Here is an 18,605-nt window from a genome sequence, read left to right on the forward strand (position 1 = left end):
ACCCCCCCCCCCAACATTAATACACGAAGCCCTCCAGGACCCCTCCCCGTGACCCTGTGACCTAGGCGCCATGGCAACCCTCTGACCCATCCTGCTGTTGCTGTGGTAACAACCTTGGATGGAGCACGTCTGACCATGGACACCCACTCCACGGGCCCCCTGCAACACACACACACACATACACACACACACACATCCCCAATCCCCTCCCGCTCACGCCGAGCTGAGGCAAACCGATCGATATTCTATCACACAGAACAGTGGAGCGAGAGAGAGGAGGCCACGGGCCAGCCAGATTACTGGGGGGAAGGGTGGGAGGGAGTGGGGGGATAGGAGTGACGGGCTGTGTGTTGGGAGGGGCGGGAGGCTGGACAAAAAAAAAAAAGAGTGTTAGTGTGTGTGTGTTTATACCAGCGAGGAAAAGGTTTTATAGACGGAAGGAGATGGAAAGATGTGTGTGTGTAATCAGCTAGGAGATTGAGTGATGCTGTGTGTGTGTGTGTGTGTGAGAGATTTAGAAGAAAAGGTCGCATGTCTGAGGAAATGTGTTTTTGTTACATGCCGGTTTTTGTGATTTCACTGTAAGACTAAATTGTAGCACCTGCGTGTCTACAAAATGCAGCAAGTAACGCGGCTAAGCTAACGTTTAGCGTGGCGTCTGTGTTACCAACAAACATATAAATTTGTCAGGATTTCCAACAACATCATCTGACGCATACGAAAGCATAAAAATGACATATGGGTTCATATTGGTATGTTTTTTTTGGCATCTTCCTTTCATACTTGGAGTGAAATATGTTTCCTTTGTGCTGTGTTCATGCGCGATTTAGAATTTTTCACTGACTGTATTTTGCATTTTACTTTCTACTTGTACAGGTGTTTGTGCCGCATAGAAACGTGCCGCTTTCCAAATTGTATCACGGTCAGCAATGTTGAATTGGACTCTTATTTGTGAATTTATTAAGAACAGCCTGTCTTACTTGTCCATGGCAGGATACTTATTATTATTATTATTATTATTTATATAATGAGCATTTTGGTGAGACAAAATATCTAAAATAAACATGACACTTATTCTACAACTTGTATTTGTCTTATTTTGCACAATGTTCATTTGTGAAATGCACAAATGCCTCATGTGTTCAAGAGCAGTTGCCTGTATCTGTGTCGGGAATGAAGTGTTGGACAATGTCGGTATAGTTGTCACTTTGCACTTTGACTTTTGCGGCTTCGTGAGGTTGATTATTGTCTATTATTAGTCCAAATATGTGCGTATTTAAGCAAATTTGCTGTATTTTTTGCCTTACGCCAGGGTACACACATAGCATCATAGCATCATCCTCAAACAAGCTACTGTGTGTGCTATTGTGTGTGTGTGTGTGTATGTGTATAAGCCTAACCATATGCTAGGGGTACGTGTGTGTTGTAATCATATGTAATATTCTACACCGGTCACTTGGTGTCAGTAATGCTACACTGCTGAGACAACAGCCACCGCAGGAAGTATTCAGTGATAAAATGACTCTCCCAGTGCTAACATGCGTCTATATTGTGTGTTCATTTAATGTCTACTATATTGGGTAATAGGAGTGTAAAGGTGACTATAAGGGTGTTATTTCATGTCTAGAGGGCTCTAATCATGTTTAAAAAAGTGAATTTAGAAGGTGGTAAACAGGTTTTCCATGTCTTATTTTCTCTTATTATGGGTACTGTATTGGGTAACAGGAGTGAAAAAAGAGGTATTATTTAATTTCTAGAGGGATTTAATTATGTTACAAAAGCGTATTCAGGAGGTTGCAATAATGTTTTTGATGCCTTATATGTCTTTTTTTTCTTATGTCTACTATATTGGGTGATAGGCATGTCAAGGTGACTATATGTGTGTTAATTCATGTCTAGAGGGCTCTTATTTCTCTACAGTATGTCTACTATATTGGGTAATAGGAATGTAAAAGTGACTATAGGGGTGTTACTTCATGTCGAGAGGGCTATAATAGTTAAAAAGCATATTTAGAAGGAGGTAAACCAATTTTCTGTGCTCTAACTACAAAAACATTCCATTTATAAATAAGGAATGCTACTTTTTAGTCTGGAACCAATTAACCACCATCAATGAGGGATGACTGTATCGGTAAAAAAGCCAATATTGAGAATCTCTAGTTCAGGCCAACACTTTCACTTTCACATCAAGCAACTGGCCCTGACCAGATGAGAGAAGAGACATTATCATTCTGCTTTTAACATCTTTATTTTGAGAGTTGTTATGGTTGACACTGTTTGGATGCTCCGCTAGTAACTCACCACGATGGATGCGGTCACCACAGAGACAAAGGGTCACAAACGGTGACCTTGCGGTGCTTAAACGTGACAATAAGGTGTGCTCGTGTGTTTGAGTGTGTGTGTGTGTCGTTAAGTAGAACAAGAGCAGGAATCAAGACAGAAGGGGTGACCTATGTCCTTGCTTACGAGCGTGTGTGTGAAGTAGGCAGCAGCACTTGTTTGCTCTGTGAGTCTTGTAATAGTATTCATGAAACACTGTAACACACACACACACACACACACACACACTCACACTCACACACACACACACACACACACACACTCACACTCAGCAGCAGTGTGAAGTGAAAGTGTCCTACCTGAAACTGCATGATCCAGCTCTGTATACTTCCGCTCAGTGTGGTTCCGGGAGGTTCTTTACCTGCACATACACATACGCGCACGTACGCAAGCACGCATACATACATACAGTGGCTCTAGGCGCCCCTCGAGTGTCCAGAAGAGTCATGGTTATGAACAAACTCCAGTAAAAGTCAAGAGGACGTTGCAGTGAGATAAGCGGCCATGAAGGGTACAGTACAACCTCCACCGTCGTCAATCATTTATTGAACAGTGGTTCGCTAATTTTTACTAGAGATGCACCTTTTTTTTTTCAAACAGATACGATTTCAAAAATTAATTAGGACATATTCGCTGTTTTGTGGTTGACTACTGCCTATTATTAACCAAAAAATATGCATATTTAAGCAAATTTTACGTATTCCCCCCGTATTCTAAATGAAGCATTTTCAAGCATAAAAGTGGCTAAATGAAGTAAAATACAAACACAGTACAAGGCATTAAAAGGCAGGAGAAAAAAGGAGCGCTTGATTTGCTCACTCGCACAGTATGGGTAATCGCATTGGAGTGTTTTTTGTAATTAATAGTTATGTGAGCTACTGTTTTTATTTATCGGTATGACATCATATCAGTCTGATAATTATCGTGCACCCCTAATTTTTACATTTTAAAACATGAAAAAAATGGTCACCTTATAGAGTTAGAAAATAGGTTACACTGTACCTTTAACATTGAAAGCCAACACAATACTCACCCTGACTTCATAGAGAGACACAGTATTGAACCTGCAGATTGTTGCTGGTGCTTGGGAGGTGAGTGGCTTCCCATAAAAGTTACACACAGACATACACTACCTAGTGCTTCAGAGTCAGTGCTGTATCCTTTTCTGTGGTTATCGTCACATTTTTCCTCTTTGCTGTGAAGAAGTGCTTGCTTTTTTCCCGAAAGAGAGGCTGGGACACGTGAGGAGGCATCGGTAGCAACTGTTCACAGAGTTTATTTCCATTGTCATGACACAAAAACAAACTGGAGAGCAAAGTGAAAAAAGAGAGATCCTTCTATTTTAGCTGTTTTTTTTTCTTCTATTGTTTTTTCTCTTTTTTGCTGCTGTTTCACAAGTGAAGGTGTTGCACTTTTACACGGATTCAAATCATGAAATCAGAGCGAAATCTCTTTTTCCCAGGACACCAAAGGTTTGTAATGTTTTGTTTTTGTTACCAGGAGGTGGGGTTAGGTGAGGAGCTTGGGCGAGGAGGTGGGGGGGGGTTACAAGGACGGCAGATGTTACACGGGGTTCACAAAACGGACAAACCGGGACAGATAAGACAGGTGGGGGGGTTGGGAAGGAGGGAGACGGTGTGCTTTGTCACAACAACACCTTTAAAAAAAAACAAACACACACCCAGTCGTCTGTTAGAAAACAACAACACAACGAGGAGGGAGGGGTTTGTTGTAGGAGGGTGAGATTGATTGGTTGATAGGGAGGAAGAGGAAGAGGAGTGGCAGTAGAAGATTGGCAGTGAGCAGATAGAAAAGGAAGGGATAAAAACGGCAGTGATACGGAAGCTGGATGCAAAGAAAAACAAAAAAAAACTACTACCCCCCTCCCCTTGCCGGCTGGTATGTTGGCAGTAGCTGGCATGGACTCAATGGCAGCGGAACAGTCGGGTTTGATTTTGAAAGCGGAGGAGGCGGCTTGAGGCGCCATGGCAACAAGCATGGGCACGACGGCGGCGGATGGCAGGCTCGTACTGGATGTATGTACAGGGATGGAGAGGATGTGCCTCCTCTCCCCCCCGTTGTTAGTCCTAGCAAAATCTTGGCGTTTTTTTCTTTTTTCTAGAAGAGGATGGAGGAAGAGTAAACATCTTGTCGTGCGTTACCATGCCGACGTGCACTCGTCTAAATGTAAACAACAATGATGGACGGCCTCCCGCCTTCGCACGCCAATCAGCTGTCGGTGCGAGCGCGGGACGGGCCGCGCAGTGTGAGAAGGCGGGGCTTGAGAAGGGTCCAGCGAGAGTTCCGAGAGGAAAGCGAGAGAGTGAGAGGAGGGTGAGGGAGGGCGGGAGTAAGGTAAGGGAGAGGCTGGGTGGGGATGAGACGTTTATGATGCTTTGATAATTTAATAGTACGTCTCCTTTTCTACCCAACCTGCAGACGTCAAGAAGAAGAAGAAGAAGAAGAAGAAGGCGAAAAGACAGCAGAGTCAGCACAGATTAAACAGCACATTTTATTTGTGTGATCATAAACAATCCTTAGTGTTTGTGCCTTACCTCCAGGGTTTCGGCGCAGGATGAGTTTTCGGATCTCATCGTAAACAAAGATGAGGAAACTGTACGGGAAGGCGATGAACCACCAGCTGGGCCTGAGCGAGCACGGAGAGGAGAATTAGTGGAGAATGTGTGAGGTGATGTATGACAAAATAAACAAACCAATGACTTGGTGCCACTTCAACACATACTTGAGGGGGTACATGCGCAGCGCCACGTCCATTCCGGGGCAGTAGGACAGGAAGGCAGCGAGGGCCGTTTCCTCAAACAGGCCAAAGATCAAAATCTTGTTCCTGAGTGAAAATGACACCACATCAAAATGACAGAAGAAGAAAAAAACACACAATAATAAACATATTGAGTGCTAAGCGAGAGGTGCGGATGCATTGGTAGCAGCCTCCTAGATGGACAAGAACCAGCCATGAATCCTTCCATTAATGGATTGTAATGCTCAATAGCTTAGCATGACTGAAGACAAGAAAGAATCTAAATAGCATTAGCAGCGCACTAGCTAGTCACCGGGAAAGACGTTCAACACATAAGCAAAACATACATACATTATAGCCATTTAATTGATCTTATATAAAGACAGGAACAACATGAAATTACTTTTGTAAAAACACAAATGAATACAGATCCACCATCCACCAGTGCCAGCCTGGACTTGGTTTTTCAGAGAGGTTGTGTACCGAACAAATATTCACAGTAGCACTCAATAAGGTCATCCAATCTTACCTTTATGCATTCCCACATAGTATCAGCATCTGGGAGCAAATATGAGCTGAAAGAAAAAAGGCTAAAAATACGGTATAGCAGTCTATCTGTGCTGCGTGGGACAAATTTAGATGGTGCGTTCATGGACCGTCAAACAAAGTGGGACAAGTTGTCACTCGCAACAAACAACCATAACATGCAAAAACTGTGGGATTTCTAATTGTGTGTCATTTTTTCAATAAAATAATGGCCATATTTCCATTACATAAAAATTTTATGTAGTTATTTACTAATTATTATTATTATTTTTTTTATAATTGCATCTGAATGTTTCCTGTGGCCTGGTGGTTGGGGACCCCTGCCTTACAGCATGCATGGGGATGTGATGTCCTCTTTTACACGTTTGAAAATACACTTTTATACAATTGGCTTCTTTATTTTATAATATAATATTCATGTCTACATCAACAAATGTAACCATTGAATATCAAATCGTTATGTTTTTAAAACATGCTTTTTGAATCATATCTTAACCCATCTATCTAGAGCCGTATAAAATTGTCTACGACAAATAGATTTACTTCCCAAGTTTCACACAGGATCGCAGTCTATCTGTGGCATTAATATGCAGGTAACGTTATGTAATTGGAGGCTTTTTTTAAGAAGGCTTTCTAGGCGGAATAGGTGCATCCCATGACATGCATTCTTAGCTGCCTCTTTTTACCTGCTTTTATATCTTAGGAAAAAGAAAGACATGTTTGTTCATGTCTCACATGGATTGTGGATGATGGGCAAAATTCCAAACTAAAGTACTTTAATGAAAGTAAAGTCTTCACTCACACCTGGGGGCTGCTGGTAGAAAGTACAATTGGTAAATTGCTGTAAATAAAAGCGTACACTACTACTGCTACTACTAATAATAAACATGGACTCACTTCATGCCCTGCTGGAAGACAGAGTTGCGTCTGGTCTTGCAGATGATGACGTCGGCCCACTGCACCACCACGATGCTGACAAAGAAGGCCGTGTGGCACGTGAACTCCACTATCTTGCGCTGCTCGTACGTCTGAAGAAGAAAAAGAACATGATCATTCAGATTCAGGTAGGTGTTTTCCCGCGCCAGTGTGCCGCCTCGCACCCATTGCTGGCCGTAGCTGTCCTCCAGGTCGTTGTTGGAGCGGTCGTCCCAGTTGAGCCGGATGCCCATCAGCACAGAGGGCCGGAAGCCATTTTCGGCCATGATGACAAAATAGGCAAAGAAGCCTCCGAGAGCTTGGATCATACCTAAATACACAAGACAGGTTCGTCACGTAAAAGCTAACAGAATAAAAGTCATACAAAACGAGGCACCGACCGATCTGTCCGTAGGCGATGCTGATGAGTCTCTCGTTGACCAGTTTGTCCCGCAGCGGGTTCCTGGGCTGACGCTTCATGATGTCGCTTTCTGCTGCTTCGTAGGCCAGAGAGATGGCTGGCACCTGATTAGGGAAAAGTCACAGACAAATAATGTCAGAATGATTATATGCGGTGCTCTTTGACTCATTATCCTATCATTTCAAATGTCCTTTTGGGAAAGACATTTTGGACAACTGTATGATTATGTAGTTTGCTACGGCCCATCTGTGTTCTTTTTACTTGCTGTGGGTAGTGTCCCAATACTTCTGTCCATCCGTTTCAAGTCACAATGGATGCAGGGATGGTCAGAGCCGTATATAGAGAGACTTTGGCCAACTCGGTTACAGAGCTACTACGCTGTGATTGGTCAACTGCTGGTCACATGACATATGGACGCCATGTTGCTATCCTGCTGCAGCGATTTCGTAATGTCAAACGAGAGGAGTGGAAAGCAAATAACACTTCATTGTTGTGCGAAGTAAGTAAAATAACACGATTTGAAGTAGGTGGGACTGCACAATGCAGTCTAGATGTTGGCATTTACAGTATTAATGGTCTTGAGGAAAAGGTTAAGTGACGACAGTTTCATACGTACATGTATGTTTTATTTTTAATTTAAGCTCAAACTTAGCTAATGATGTGCTATGATCAAAATTGAAATGGAAATCTGTTTTCATACAATAGATGAATAAATCAAGCAAGACACAAGTCATTGCATTGAGATGAATGTTCACTTCCACTATTGTTTACCTTGAAATACAATAATTCCCATGCAGTTATCTGCTATCATGAAATTGGATGTATTGCATCCACGTTTCAGATACAGTACATTTGTTTTCAAACATGTATGTTCATCTCAAAAAGAGTTGTCATCATTCTCCTATGAAGCCATAAACTTGATATTGTACCAATGTTCAAATACGTTCATTAAATCGTTCACCTGGTGTTAACATGATCCAAAGTTCTATGCCTTCTGTTCATTGTTGATATGTATGTGTGTATGGTATGTCTATATGTTCTGGGTTCTGTTTTATCAAGAGTTATCATTGAAGATAATAATATAAGCCTGTACAAAGTAAATGGACTTAAAATAAACTTTTTATCGATTTTAACTCTTGATAAAACAGGGCCCATAATCTGGAAATGAGTTATTGTGGATTTTGTGTTGTAAATAAAAGTTGTAAATATTGTATATATAACTGACAGTCATTGATAAAAATTAAAGAGAAAATATGACATCTGGTTGTCAGTTACACTGAAATCACTTTTAAATGTAAATTTAGGACCATATATTCATGATGACAAACAAATTAGAGGAACCTGTTATAACACATTCATTGGTACCATGAAAATGGCAGCTATCTTGCTTGTTATATCAGGAGCCAAAGACAGGAGATAAAGCAAATACACATAATCAGATCTCTTATTTGAACATATGTGTTATGTGTGAACACACAGATACATTTCCTGCATTCACAACGTTGAAAATCAAAATCCATGTGCAGTAAAAATATAGCATATACTAGTAATAGCCTGTAGCATACATGCAGTGTATTCCTTATATTATCGACTTGTCAAATACCTCAAAGGCTAAAAAATCAAACAAGGGAAAAATAGAATAAATAGAAACTGTACACCTAGTCTGTGGAAAAAAAGTGTTCTAGTGTTTTGCGTGCAAAACGATAGGCATACTCATGGGCTACATGCTTGAGCGCATGGCTTCCGTGTTTTCAGTTGGCCAAACTCTCTCTATATACGGCTCTGGGGATGGTTGTACCACATTGCCACCCAGTGGCCTTCTTAAGTATATGCACTGTAAAAGCAAGTATTGCAACGCTGGACTCACCATGTCAGTTCCCAGGTCGATGCACAGGATGGTGATGGTGCCAAGAGGAAGAGGGATGTTGACCATGATGAAGAACAGGAAGGGGGTTATTTCGGGGATGTTGCTGGTGAGCGTGTAGGCGATAGATTTCTTCAGGTTGTCAAAGATGAGACGCCCTGCAAAAATAAATGTTTTTGTTGGCTTGAGGACATCATTGCAGCCTTTTTCCTCTTCTTTGTGGTATTCCTTTAGGGCCATCCCTCACCCTCCTCCACTCCAGTGACGATGGAGGCAAAGTTGTCATCCAGCAGGATCATGTCGGCAGCCTGTTTGGACACGTCCGAGCCAGAGATTCCCATGGCAACGCCGATGTCCGCTTTCTTCAAGGCAGGAGAGTCATTGACTCCGTCGCCCGTCACCGCCACGATGGCACCCTGACATCAAGGAGGTATGTTTATGTTGTAAGCCTCATTAATTCCACCCCAACATGAGCATTATCATTCGTGATAGGATGTCAATGTAAATGGACCTGTCTCTGGCAGCCCTCCACAATGATGAGTTTCTGTTGAGGGGAGGTTCTGGCAAAGACGATCTCTGTGTGATTCTTTAAAATGTCATCCATCTGCTCCTGGCTGAGGTCTTTCAAGTCTGTTCCGTGGATCACGCAGGCTTTGGCATCCCTACAACAGCAAAGATTTAAAAAGCGGCCTCAACTGTTGCTGAATTAAAGGGTCCTTGACATGATTCATCAACTTTGCTTAAATATGTTCATAATTGTTCATAATTATCTTCTACTTCTGTTCCATTTTTGAAAGCGAACGGTAAATTCACAAAAACGACATTTATAGTTGATGGCGCCATCAACTTACAGCATGTAATACTTCCAGCATAAACAACACATGGAATGTGGGCTAATACTTTACACATCATTTGGTTGTCTATTCCTAGTTGTTTGCAGTATATGCTTCTTCTTGTTTCATCATTAGTACAGATTGGTGGCCTATCGCATTGTTTTGGAGAGGGCACATTACCTCTCAGTAGTGGCGTGAGGCACTGCGTCACTACGCCAGAAAAGTAGTTCTTCATGTTAGCTGGGACAATAACAATGTCGCTGTAGCTTGGTTTATACAGGTATATAGGGCTTGGTTTATACAGGTATATAGGGCTTTAGAATCTAAATGGGTGTGTCCTATTACGTGCATTGTTACCTCCCACATGCTAGCTGTTTTTCCTCTCTTGAGAAACCATAGAAAAGGGAAAAACGTGTGGTCATGTTTCACATAAGGATTGTGGATGATTTACTGCAGTGCTTCTGAAATAGTGGAGCGCTGTGAACTGTCGGGGGGCGGGGGACTTTCAATATCAGTGCAGACCTGCCAACATGTATAAATTTGTGGTACTCAGCATGCTATTTGGGGCTGGAATATGCTTGTACAGTTTGCTTCACTGCTCTCCATTTTGTTGCATTTTGCTGGTTTCAGTTTCGAGTTCGGTGTGTACAATACAGATAATAAATAGACATTATCAGTTTCTTAAAAGCGCTTCCGGCGCGGGCGGGCTTCTTTCCGGTTGTGGAGGCGTCTCTGGGCCTGCCGGTTTGTGGCCCCCGCTACCCGTCTGCCTTTGTGGGGTGTGATCTCTCGCTGGTCTCAGGGGTTGGCAGTCCTCCGGCCCGCTGGCGCCCTGTCCTTGGCTGGGATTACCTCTCTTTGGCCCCTTGCTGGTCTTCTCGGGGGGGGGGGGGGTTCTCTTTGCTGGCTCTTGGGGCACTGATCTTTGTGCTGCCTGCCCCTGTGGGCCTGGTGGCCTTCTGGCGGCTGGGGCCCGGCCTGGCTATTTGGGGCGGGGCTCTCTGGGAGGTGGAAGGCGGCCCCTTTCCTTTCATGCATTCTCAGTGACAATTACACGGCCACACATTCTTGCACCTTTATATATATGAAGTCTTCCCCACATACAGAGATACCTGTACATATGCACACTCACAGTACATACGTACTTCCCCACATTACTCACTGAGTTAACCAGGGTGTTATTATGTTGTTGGTTTTATTACAGCGACGGTGATATCAGCAATATGATTATAGTTTTTTTTTGTTGTTTTTTTTTGTTGTTTTTTGTTTTTTTACAATGATGTGCATTACAGTAATTTTCATTCTGTTCACTATCATGGATAATCATTTCATTACTACTATTATGTGTGACTGTTTCAATGCAGTATTGTCATTGTGATCACTATCATAGTTCATCATTTCATTACTACTATTATGTGTGACTGTTTCAATGCAGTATTATCATTGTGATCACTATCATAGTTCATCATTTCATTACTACTATTATGTGTGACTGTTTCAATGCAGTATTATCATTGTGATCATTATCATAGTTCATCATTTCATGACTGCTATTATGTGTGACTGTTTCAATGCAGTATTATCATTGTGATCATTATCATAGTTCATCATTTCATGACTGCTATTATGTGTGACTGTTTCAATGCAGTATTGTCATTGTGATCACTGTCATAGTTCATCATTTCATGACTGCTATTATGTGTGATTGTCATTGACAGCTTTGTCATTGTGGTTGCTGATGTTGTTTTGTCCTTATGTCCTTGTTCGTCTTTGTGGTTGTCACGGACATTTATTTGCTGATGTTGTCCTGCATGTTTCTGTTGTTCTATCACAGTTGTTGTTGTTGCTGCTGTTGTCCTTGTCTCTTGTCTCTCTTTTTTTTTTGTTGTCCCCCTCTCATTCCCCCCCCCCTTCACACTTCTCCCTGGCAGAGTAAATCTGTTGAGCACTTGACGGCATTTAGATCTACAATTCTATCTGCTTTAAAGGCTGGACAGGACAGGATAGTATTTCAAATTTAGGGGGAGTGGCGCAAAAACATTTCTTTCCCCCCAGTGGGGGCACGACAGAGAAGTATTGAGAAGCACTGCTTTAATGCGACGATGCATACTGTACTGTGTATATCTGTCTCTTACCGGGGATTGACCTGACTCACGGGAATGTTGAGACGTGCTGCGATGTCTTCCACAGTCTCGTTGCCCTCGGAGATGATGCCCACACCCTTGGCAATGGCCTTGGCTGTGATTGGATGATCCCCAGTCACCATGATGACCTGAGGAGGGAAGAAGGGAGGAATGAGGATGAGATAAAGACGGAAGCAGAGGACAAGGTGTGAGTTCAACCCACCTTAATACCAGCAGAGCGACATTTGCCCACAGCGTCAGGCACAGCGGCACGGGGCGGGTCAATCATTGACATGAGGCCCACAAAGCAAAGGTTGTCTGTCTGGAAGTTGACGTCGTCCGTGTCGAAGGCGAAACCTTTCGGGTAAGTCTCTTCTGGCAGGAACAGGTGGCAGAAACCTGGAAGGATTAAGACAGGTGGCTTTAGACACCAGAACATACTCACAAGGTCCGGTCCCTAAGTGGTTCTGGCACAGCTTCTGCTCTGTTGCGTGTCATCTTTACCCAGTACTCTCTCTCCCAGTCCTCCCAGTTCCAGGTAAGCGTTCTGAAAGGCCTCCTTCATCTCATCGTCCATGGGCTGCTCCCTGCCCTGCAGCATGATGGTGGAGCAGCGGTCCAGGATCCTCTCTGGAGCCCCCTTCATCACCAGTAGGTAGCGGTTGTCGCTTTCCTCCTCGCTTTCATGGATAGAGAGCTGACAAGACGGAATGAGGGTGTGAACAAATTCCAAGGTTATATACAGTATATGTGTCATACATCCTGTTTGTGTAGATCAGGGGTCGAGAACCTTTTTGGCTAAGAGAGCCACAGAAGCCACATATTTTAAAATGTATTTCCTTGAGAGCCATGTCATATTTTTTAACACTGAATACAACTAAATGTGGGCATTTTTAAGCAAGACCTCTAAAGTCTCTGAAGTTATTATTTTTATTAACATTGTCACACTGAAGCTATCCAATAATAAATAAAATACAGTCAAACCTGTCTTAGCGGCCACCTTTATAAAACGGCCACCTGCCTATAGCGGCCACTGAAAAATCACCCACAGCAAATTTACATGTTATAGACCCTGTGTATAGCAGTCACCTGTCCAACGCGGCCAGCGGCCACCCATTTTGTCTCCCTTGGTCAATATCTGACTGCACATAGCGGCCAAATTACCGACTCAAGTAGAAGCTTCATGCACGAAAAAGTTCCGTTTTTCAATCAATTAAGTTTTAATTACTGAGTCCTAGCTCAGTCACAATCATTCACAAGATCCACACAAACTGTCAGTTGTTCCACATAAAAAAAGTCGTTTTCTTTTGAGCTTGCTATTTCCTGGTCAAACATGTAACTTTAAGAGCATTTGCACCAAAACATTACCGCAAAGTAGGCTGGGAACAGGACGTGCTCCCAGCGACGCTACAATACAATACTGCATGTTAAAAAGCCAGCGGGAGCAAAACTGAGTTTGGTTGTACTTAATTGAAGTATTTTAGAATGTACTCACATTATTTTTCATCAATCCTCATCCACAAATCCATCAAAGTCCTCATCTTCTGTATTCGACACAAAAAAAGCCGTCTTCTTTTCCGTTCGCTATTAGTCTGTTAACTTGTCAGTGTTATTTGCTTGCGTATCTTGCTTGCTTGCTGCTGTAACAAGTAAATTTCCCCGCTGTGGGATAAATAAAGTACATACATTATTCAGCTCCGAAGCAAAGAAGGAAACTTCTCCTGTTGCTTCTGCCAACTTTATTTCTTGAACGCGGCCACCAGACAGCAGCTCAGAACACACACACATCTCTCAGCATCGTCTCTCCTTCCTGCTTGCCCACAAGGCAAAGGTTAAACAAGCCCCACTACATAGCTGTCCAGCCAATGCCTGTAACAAGTGACACCGTTTATTTCCTGGTGTGCACTGGTCAATACTGTAATGCCGCTTGTTGTGGGGAAGGAGAGACTCACGTCGCCGATGCACTTTAATGGCTTTATTAACAGCGGAGAACACTGCAGGACTTTACATCCACGCCAACATAAACACACTTCCCAACTCTCTCCAAACTCACAGCTAGCACTGAGCCTAGCTCTCCTGCTCGGGACGCCCACCGTCACTTCCCGTCACTTCCTGATGAACTAAAGCTGTAATGACACTCTGCCGTATAAAAAGTAAAATATTAAAAAGAAGCGTAAGACATTACTAGCATATCTTTGTTCTGTGGGTCGTGGATAATAACAAGCCTAGTAGTGCTGTACAACTTTTATCCACAGTCACACAGTGCCCTCTACTGGTCAACATTATTTATTCCCCCCGCCCCCTTTTTTTCCCTTTTTTTTTTCCTCTACTGGTCAACATTCAAACTGGACGCCAACCTGTCTATAGAGGCCACCTGTCCATACCGGCCACTTTTGAAGTATCCCTCTAGTGGCCGCTATAGACAAGTTTGACTGTATAAGGTATATCAAATCAGGTATAAATACGTCTTTGGTATTGAATGAGTTAATAAATCATGCTGTTTAGTGATTGAAAATGGCTGATTATTAGTTAAAAAAAAACAGGCCTATTTAAGCAAAATGTACTTTATTTTGCCTAAACCAATCATTTTCAAGCATAAAAATGGCTACATGAAGTAAAATACAAGTTTAAGGCATTCAGAAGACATTCAAACACATCGTGATGATATGTAGTATTCTACACTGGCCACTAGGTGTCACTACACTACACTGTCCACTGTCCTCATTAAGATCCAAATGTGCAAAATGATCATTCTAGACATTTTTCAACTGGTCTTAACATTTGGATCAGGAGTGTATCACCCCAAATGATGTTATCCTTTTAAAAATACTACTTTACCATTACCATTACCATACTTTACTTTACCATTAATGCGACTTCTGGTGCTGCATGGTTTTGCACCGTACTCCGTATCTTTTTCTTTTCACCATCTTCTTCGTCAAAAGGGTCGACTCTACAGAATTAGCGAGCTGACTATTTGATTAAAGGAAGGGAAGTTCACTTCTTGGCATCTCTATGATGCAAGTAGGTTACCGCATTATCCAGTGATAATCGAATATTGGTGTCTGACCCGGAAAATATCGGAAGGACAGCATAACAAAGTTTTATATTTTGAGCATCATTTTAACACTGGGATTTCTGTAATGTAGCCTACTTTAAAAGGTCAGCAAACAAAAAAACTTAAATACATTTTTATCGTGTTAAGACATGTTTGAGAGCCAGATGCAGTCACCAAGAGCCACATCTAGTGAGATGTCAGATGTGCAATGATGTGTACAGTGTCTTTAAAATCATTGTTACATGAAGCCCGGGAAACATCATGAATGTTTTATTTAATCACCTGTGCATGTTAAAAGGTGGATGCACGTGTGTCAAAGCCAACACCTGTAAGTCAATAACTTCACGTTCTGTTGTTAAATCACATAATTGCATGATGCCGCACATTCCTTAAAACACAAAGCAAAAAGGTCGCTTTTACCCTTTTTGTGACGACAGATTGCAGTCCTCTGGGAAACACTGTCTATTATCCCTATTAGTGTTATGTCATGGCCGACTATTTGGATTGCAGAAGTAGGCCACACACCTGGTACTTGTTGGTGGAATTGAAGGGGATCTCAGCGACCTTCTTGTTTTTGTCCCTCATTGTCTTGACGGCACCACACGAGAGCTCAATGCACTTGAGCAGGGCTGACTCGGAGGCGTCGCCGGCCACCTCGCGCTTCAGGATGGGCAAGGACTCCTGGCCGGCCTTGAACACAGCACGGTTGCACAGGGCGGCGATGCGGGCCAGCGACACCCACGTGGTGGAGCTCTTGTCGAAAGAGGAGCCTGGAGAGATGACGGAGAATGTGACTTATTGTCTGATTTTATTTGATTACAGGGCACAGGTGATTAAATAAAGCATTCATGATGTTTCCCGGGGAGCGCAATTAAATAATCTTTGTAAATGTTCTTCTTGTAATATTAATTTTAACTTTAATATTAATTTTAACTTTAATCCCATCATATTTTTACTTTATTGCAACAATGTTAACTTTTTCACCAACCTAGTTTTCTTAAAATCACAACTTTATATTGTTATTATATTTATTTATTTATTTTTATTTGTTTCTCATAATATGATGACTTAAAAAAAGGTTTGGATTTTTTCTTTTACATTTCAACTCTATGTTAATAAAATGACATTATTTTTCGTCACTATATTATGAGTTTATTCTTGTAATAAATTGCACATTTTTTTCTCATTGGAATACAAGTTTTTTTTGTCTTCATATTTTGACTTTATTCTCACACAGTTAAAGCTGTTTTTTTTTCATTTTTGCAGCGTTTTTTTTGTTGAATTATGCTTATGGAATGTGCCGTGGTCCGCAAACGCCCCCCCGGCCACACTTTGGACACCCCTGGATCAGAGGCATCGTACCAGACTGATCCTCAGTGGTGTCGGCCTCGTGGATCTGGTTGTCAAACCACATGTGGGCCACAGTCATCCTGTTCTGGGTCAGGGTGCCAGTCTTGTCGGAGCAGATGGTGGAGGTGGAGCCCAGAGTCTCCACGGCCTCCAAGTTCTTCACCAAGCAGTTCTTGCGAGCCATTCGCTTAGCGGTCAGCGTGAGACACACCTACGGGCCAGCGCAAAGAGAACCATGTAAGCTTCTTTGTGAAGCTCCTAGCACTGATGAACATCTCCAGGCATTGAGCCACCCCTCTGGACCATATACAGTATACCTGAAAGACCCGTCCCCAAAAGTGACACCTGGAGCTGTCCATCCTACACCCCCAAAACAAACAAGCTTCTACAGCAAAATGCACTAAAAGCATCTTTCACAGGCCGGGTTGCAGTGAGTGACGCGGTGAAGCAGAGCAGCGTAGCGTTACGTTAACATGATGCACAATCACAGCAAGTCATGTGGGCCAAACAGAAGCAGGGGAAGCCCGGTTCAGTTAATCATTAGCATCATTACATGAGCTAGCTGGTGTCATTGCAGGCAGCAGAGGTGACTGGCCTGCAAGAGAGAGAGATACACACACACAAGACATAACACACCACTTGATGTGCAAACTACACAAACACACAGCACTGAAACAACACAAGCATAAAGCTGACAAACATCAAGTGAATAATCATGCAAGGTATACAGTGCACCGTATACAGCAGATATAACATCTGATATTGGTTGGAAGTTAAAAACACACATATACTTGGCTTCCTACTCACAGTGACGGTGGCCAGCAGGCCCTCGGGCACGTTGGCAACGATGATACCGATGAGGAAGATGACTGCCTCCAGCCACGAGTAACCCAGGATGAGCGACAGGATGAAGAAGGTCACGCCGAGGAAGACGGCCACGCCGGTGATGATGTGGATGAAGTGCTCGATCTCCTTAGCGATGGGTGTCTGTGAGAATTCAGATCAAGATGACGGTCGTAATTACATGGTACGAATAAAAATCGTAAATACGCCACCTTGCCGGTTTCCAGGCCCGAGGTGAGGGTGGCAATGCGGCCCATCACAGTGCGATCGCCTGTGCACACCACGATACCACGTGCGGTGCCTGGACAAAGATGGAGGACAGTGTTCATGCAATGTAATGTAACCATGCTACCACCAGAGGGCCCCATGAACTATTACTTTCCTTACTCCTGGTGTGTGCGTGTGATACGTTACATCACACACCTGAACATCTGAATGCAGCAGCTGCAAAAGACTTACCCTCAACACAGTTGGTGGAAAAGAAGGCAATGTTTCTGGTCTCCAGAGGGTTTTCATGGGTGCAGTCAGGTGACCTGGTCTGAGGCTCTGATTCACCTGTCAGGGAGGAGTTGTCTACCTGGACCCAGCAGAAACAACAAGATGAGGATTTAGGATGAAACTTCAGCGGCGGTTCCGGTGCAGTGACGTGTCCCACTCTGTTTGCGGGCCCACCTTGCATCCGTGGGAGGAGATGATGCGGAGGTCGGCGGGGATCCTGTCTCCCCCCTTCACCTCCACCAGGTCTCCTGCCACCACCTGTTCAGCGTTGATCTGCATCTTCTCACCTTCACGGATCACCAGAGCTTGCTTGGATACGCGTGGAGGAGAGCAGTGAGTCAGTGGACAAAAAAACTCTCATCAAGGTGTTTTGGGTGTGCCTAGTACCTGAGGGACCATGTTCTTGAAGGACTCCATGATCTTGGAGCTCTTGGCTTCTTGGAAGTATGAGAAGCAGCCGGTGATGATGACAACAGCTGACAGCACAATACCAAGGTACAACTGCAAAGAACGTGGAAGGGAGCGTCATCAAATAAGAGGCTGTCAGCATCTTTAACATCTGAAACAAGATGGCGCCCTCCGTGGCAGACGTCTCTGTTTCACTCTCCCGTTTTTTTTCTATTTTTTTTGCTATTTTGTTGTTCATGTTGGACATTCAACGTGCTGCGTTGCATTGCAGCATAGAGACAACTTTTGCAGCATAGAGACAACTTTTGAACATCGGCTGGGTTCACCATGAGCTTTCGTTCAGCCTCTCGGACTGGCTTTCTTCTGTGTCGGGAGGACGCAGCAGCCTGCGGGCCTGGTGAGCTAAATGCCCAGGAGAGTCCCGGGCGGAGGCGCGGCAGGAGGGGCGGCCTGCGTGCTAGGATAAAGGCTGTAGCGACTGGGCCACCGCTGCCGAGCCTGCTGCTGGCCAGCGTCCGCTCTCTTGAAGACAGGATGGACGAGCTGAGAGCAAGGATTGCAGCTACGGGAGATCGGAGAGTGCTGTGTGTTCGCGGAGGATTTACCGGACTCGGCGGTCCGGTTGGGGACATTTGCCGCTTGCCGGGG

The 18,605-nt window shown here is 43.5% G+C and overlaps 2 protein-coding genes across 5 annotated transcripts in view; both read right to left on the reverse strand.

Annotated features, from left to right (window-relative positions):
• The window catches only part of LOC129173191 (POU domain, class 2, transcription factor 2), an 88,531-nt gene extending 85,089 nt beyond the window's left edge, over positions 1–3,442 (reverse strand). For all 3 annotated transcript variants that reach the window (XR_008567189.1, XM_054763883.1, XM_054763879.1), the window contains exon 1: positions 2,640–3,442. The gene's annotated coding sequence lies outside the window, so the exon portion shown is untranslated. The remainder of the gene's footprint in view (positions 1–2,639) is intronic.
• Positions 3,443–3,592: 150 nt separating this feature from the next.
• atp1a3a (ATPase Na+/K+ transporting subunit alpha 3a) overlaps positions 3,593–18,605 on the reverse strand; it is a 52,679-nt gene continuing 37,666 nt past the window's right edge. For both annotated transcript variants that reach the window (XM_054763878.1, XM_054763877.1), the window contains exons 5-23: positions 17,937–18,050; positions 17,724–17,858; positions 17,511–17,628; positions 17,264–17,352; positions 17,016–17,195; positions 16,221–16,419; positions 15,384–15,628; positions 12,305–12,497; positions 12,024–12,199; positions 11,813–11,949; positions 9,356–9,506; positions 9,092–9,260; positions 8,848–9,002; positions 6,961–7,084; positions 6,745–6,890; positions 6,542–6,672; positions 5,084–5,185; positions 4,896–4,987; positions 3,593–4,773 (exon numbers count right to left, since the gene is read on the reverse strand). In XM_054763878.1, the coding sequence (XP_054619853.1) occupies positions 4,745–4,773; positions 4,896–4,987; positions 5,084–5,185; positions 6,542–6,672; positions 6,745–6,890; positions 6,961–7,084; positions 8,848–9,002; positions 9,092–9,260; positions 9,356–9,506; positions 11,813–11,949; positions 12,024–12,199; positions 12,305–12,497; positions 15,384–15,628; positions 16,221–16,419; positions 17,016–17,195; positions 17,264–17,352; positions 17,511–17,628; positions 17,724–17,858; positions 17,937–18,050 (2,685 nt within the window). In that variant the 3' untranslated portion in view covers positions 3,593–4,744. The remainder of the gene's footprint in view (positions 4,774–4,895; positions 4,988–5,083; positions 5,186–6,541; positions 6,673–6,744; positions 6,891–6,960; positions 7,085–8,847; positions 9,003–9,091; positions 9,261–9,355; positions 9,507–11,812; positions 11,950–12,023; positions 12,200–12,304; positions 12,498–15,383; positions 15,629–16,220; positions 16,420–17,015; positions 17,196–17,263; positions 17,353–17,510; positions 17,629–17,723; positions 17,859–17,936; positions 18,051–18,605) is intronic.

This window comes from Dunckerocampus dactyliophorus, chromosome 20 (genome assembly GCF_027744805.1).
Source record: "Dunckerocampus dactyliophorus isolate RoL2022-P2 chromosome 20, RoL_Ddac_1.1, whole genome shotgun sequence".
In the NCBI taxonomy this organism is placed as follows: Eukaryota; Metazoa; Chordata; class Actinopteri; order Syngnathiformes; family Syngnathidae; genus Dunckerocampus; species Dunckerocampus dactyliophorus.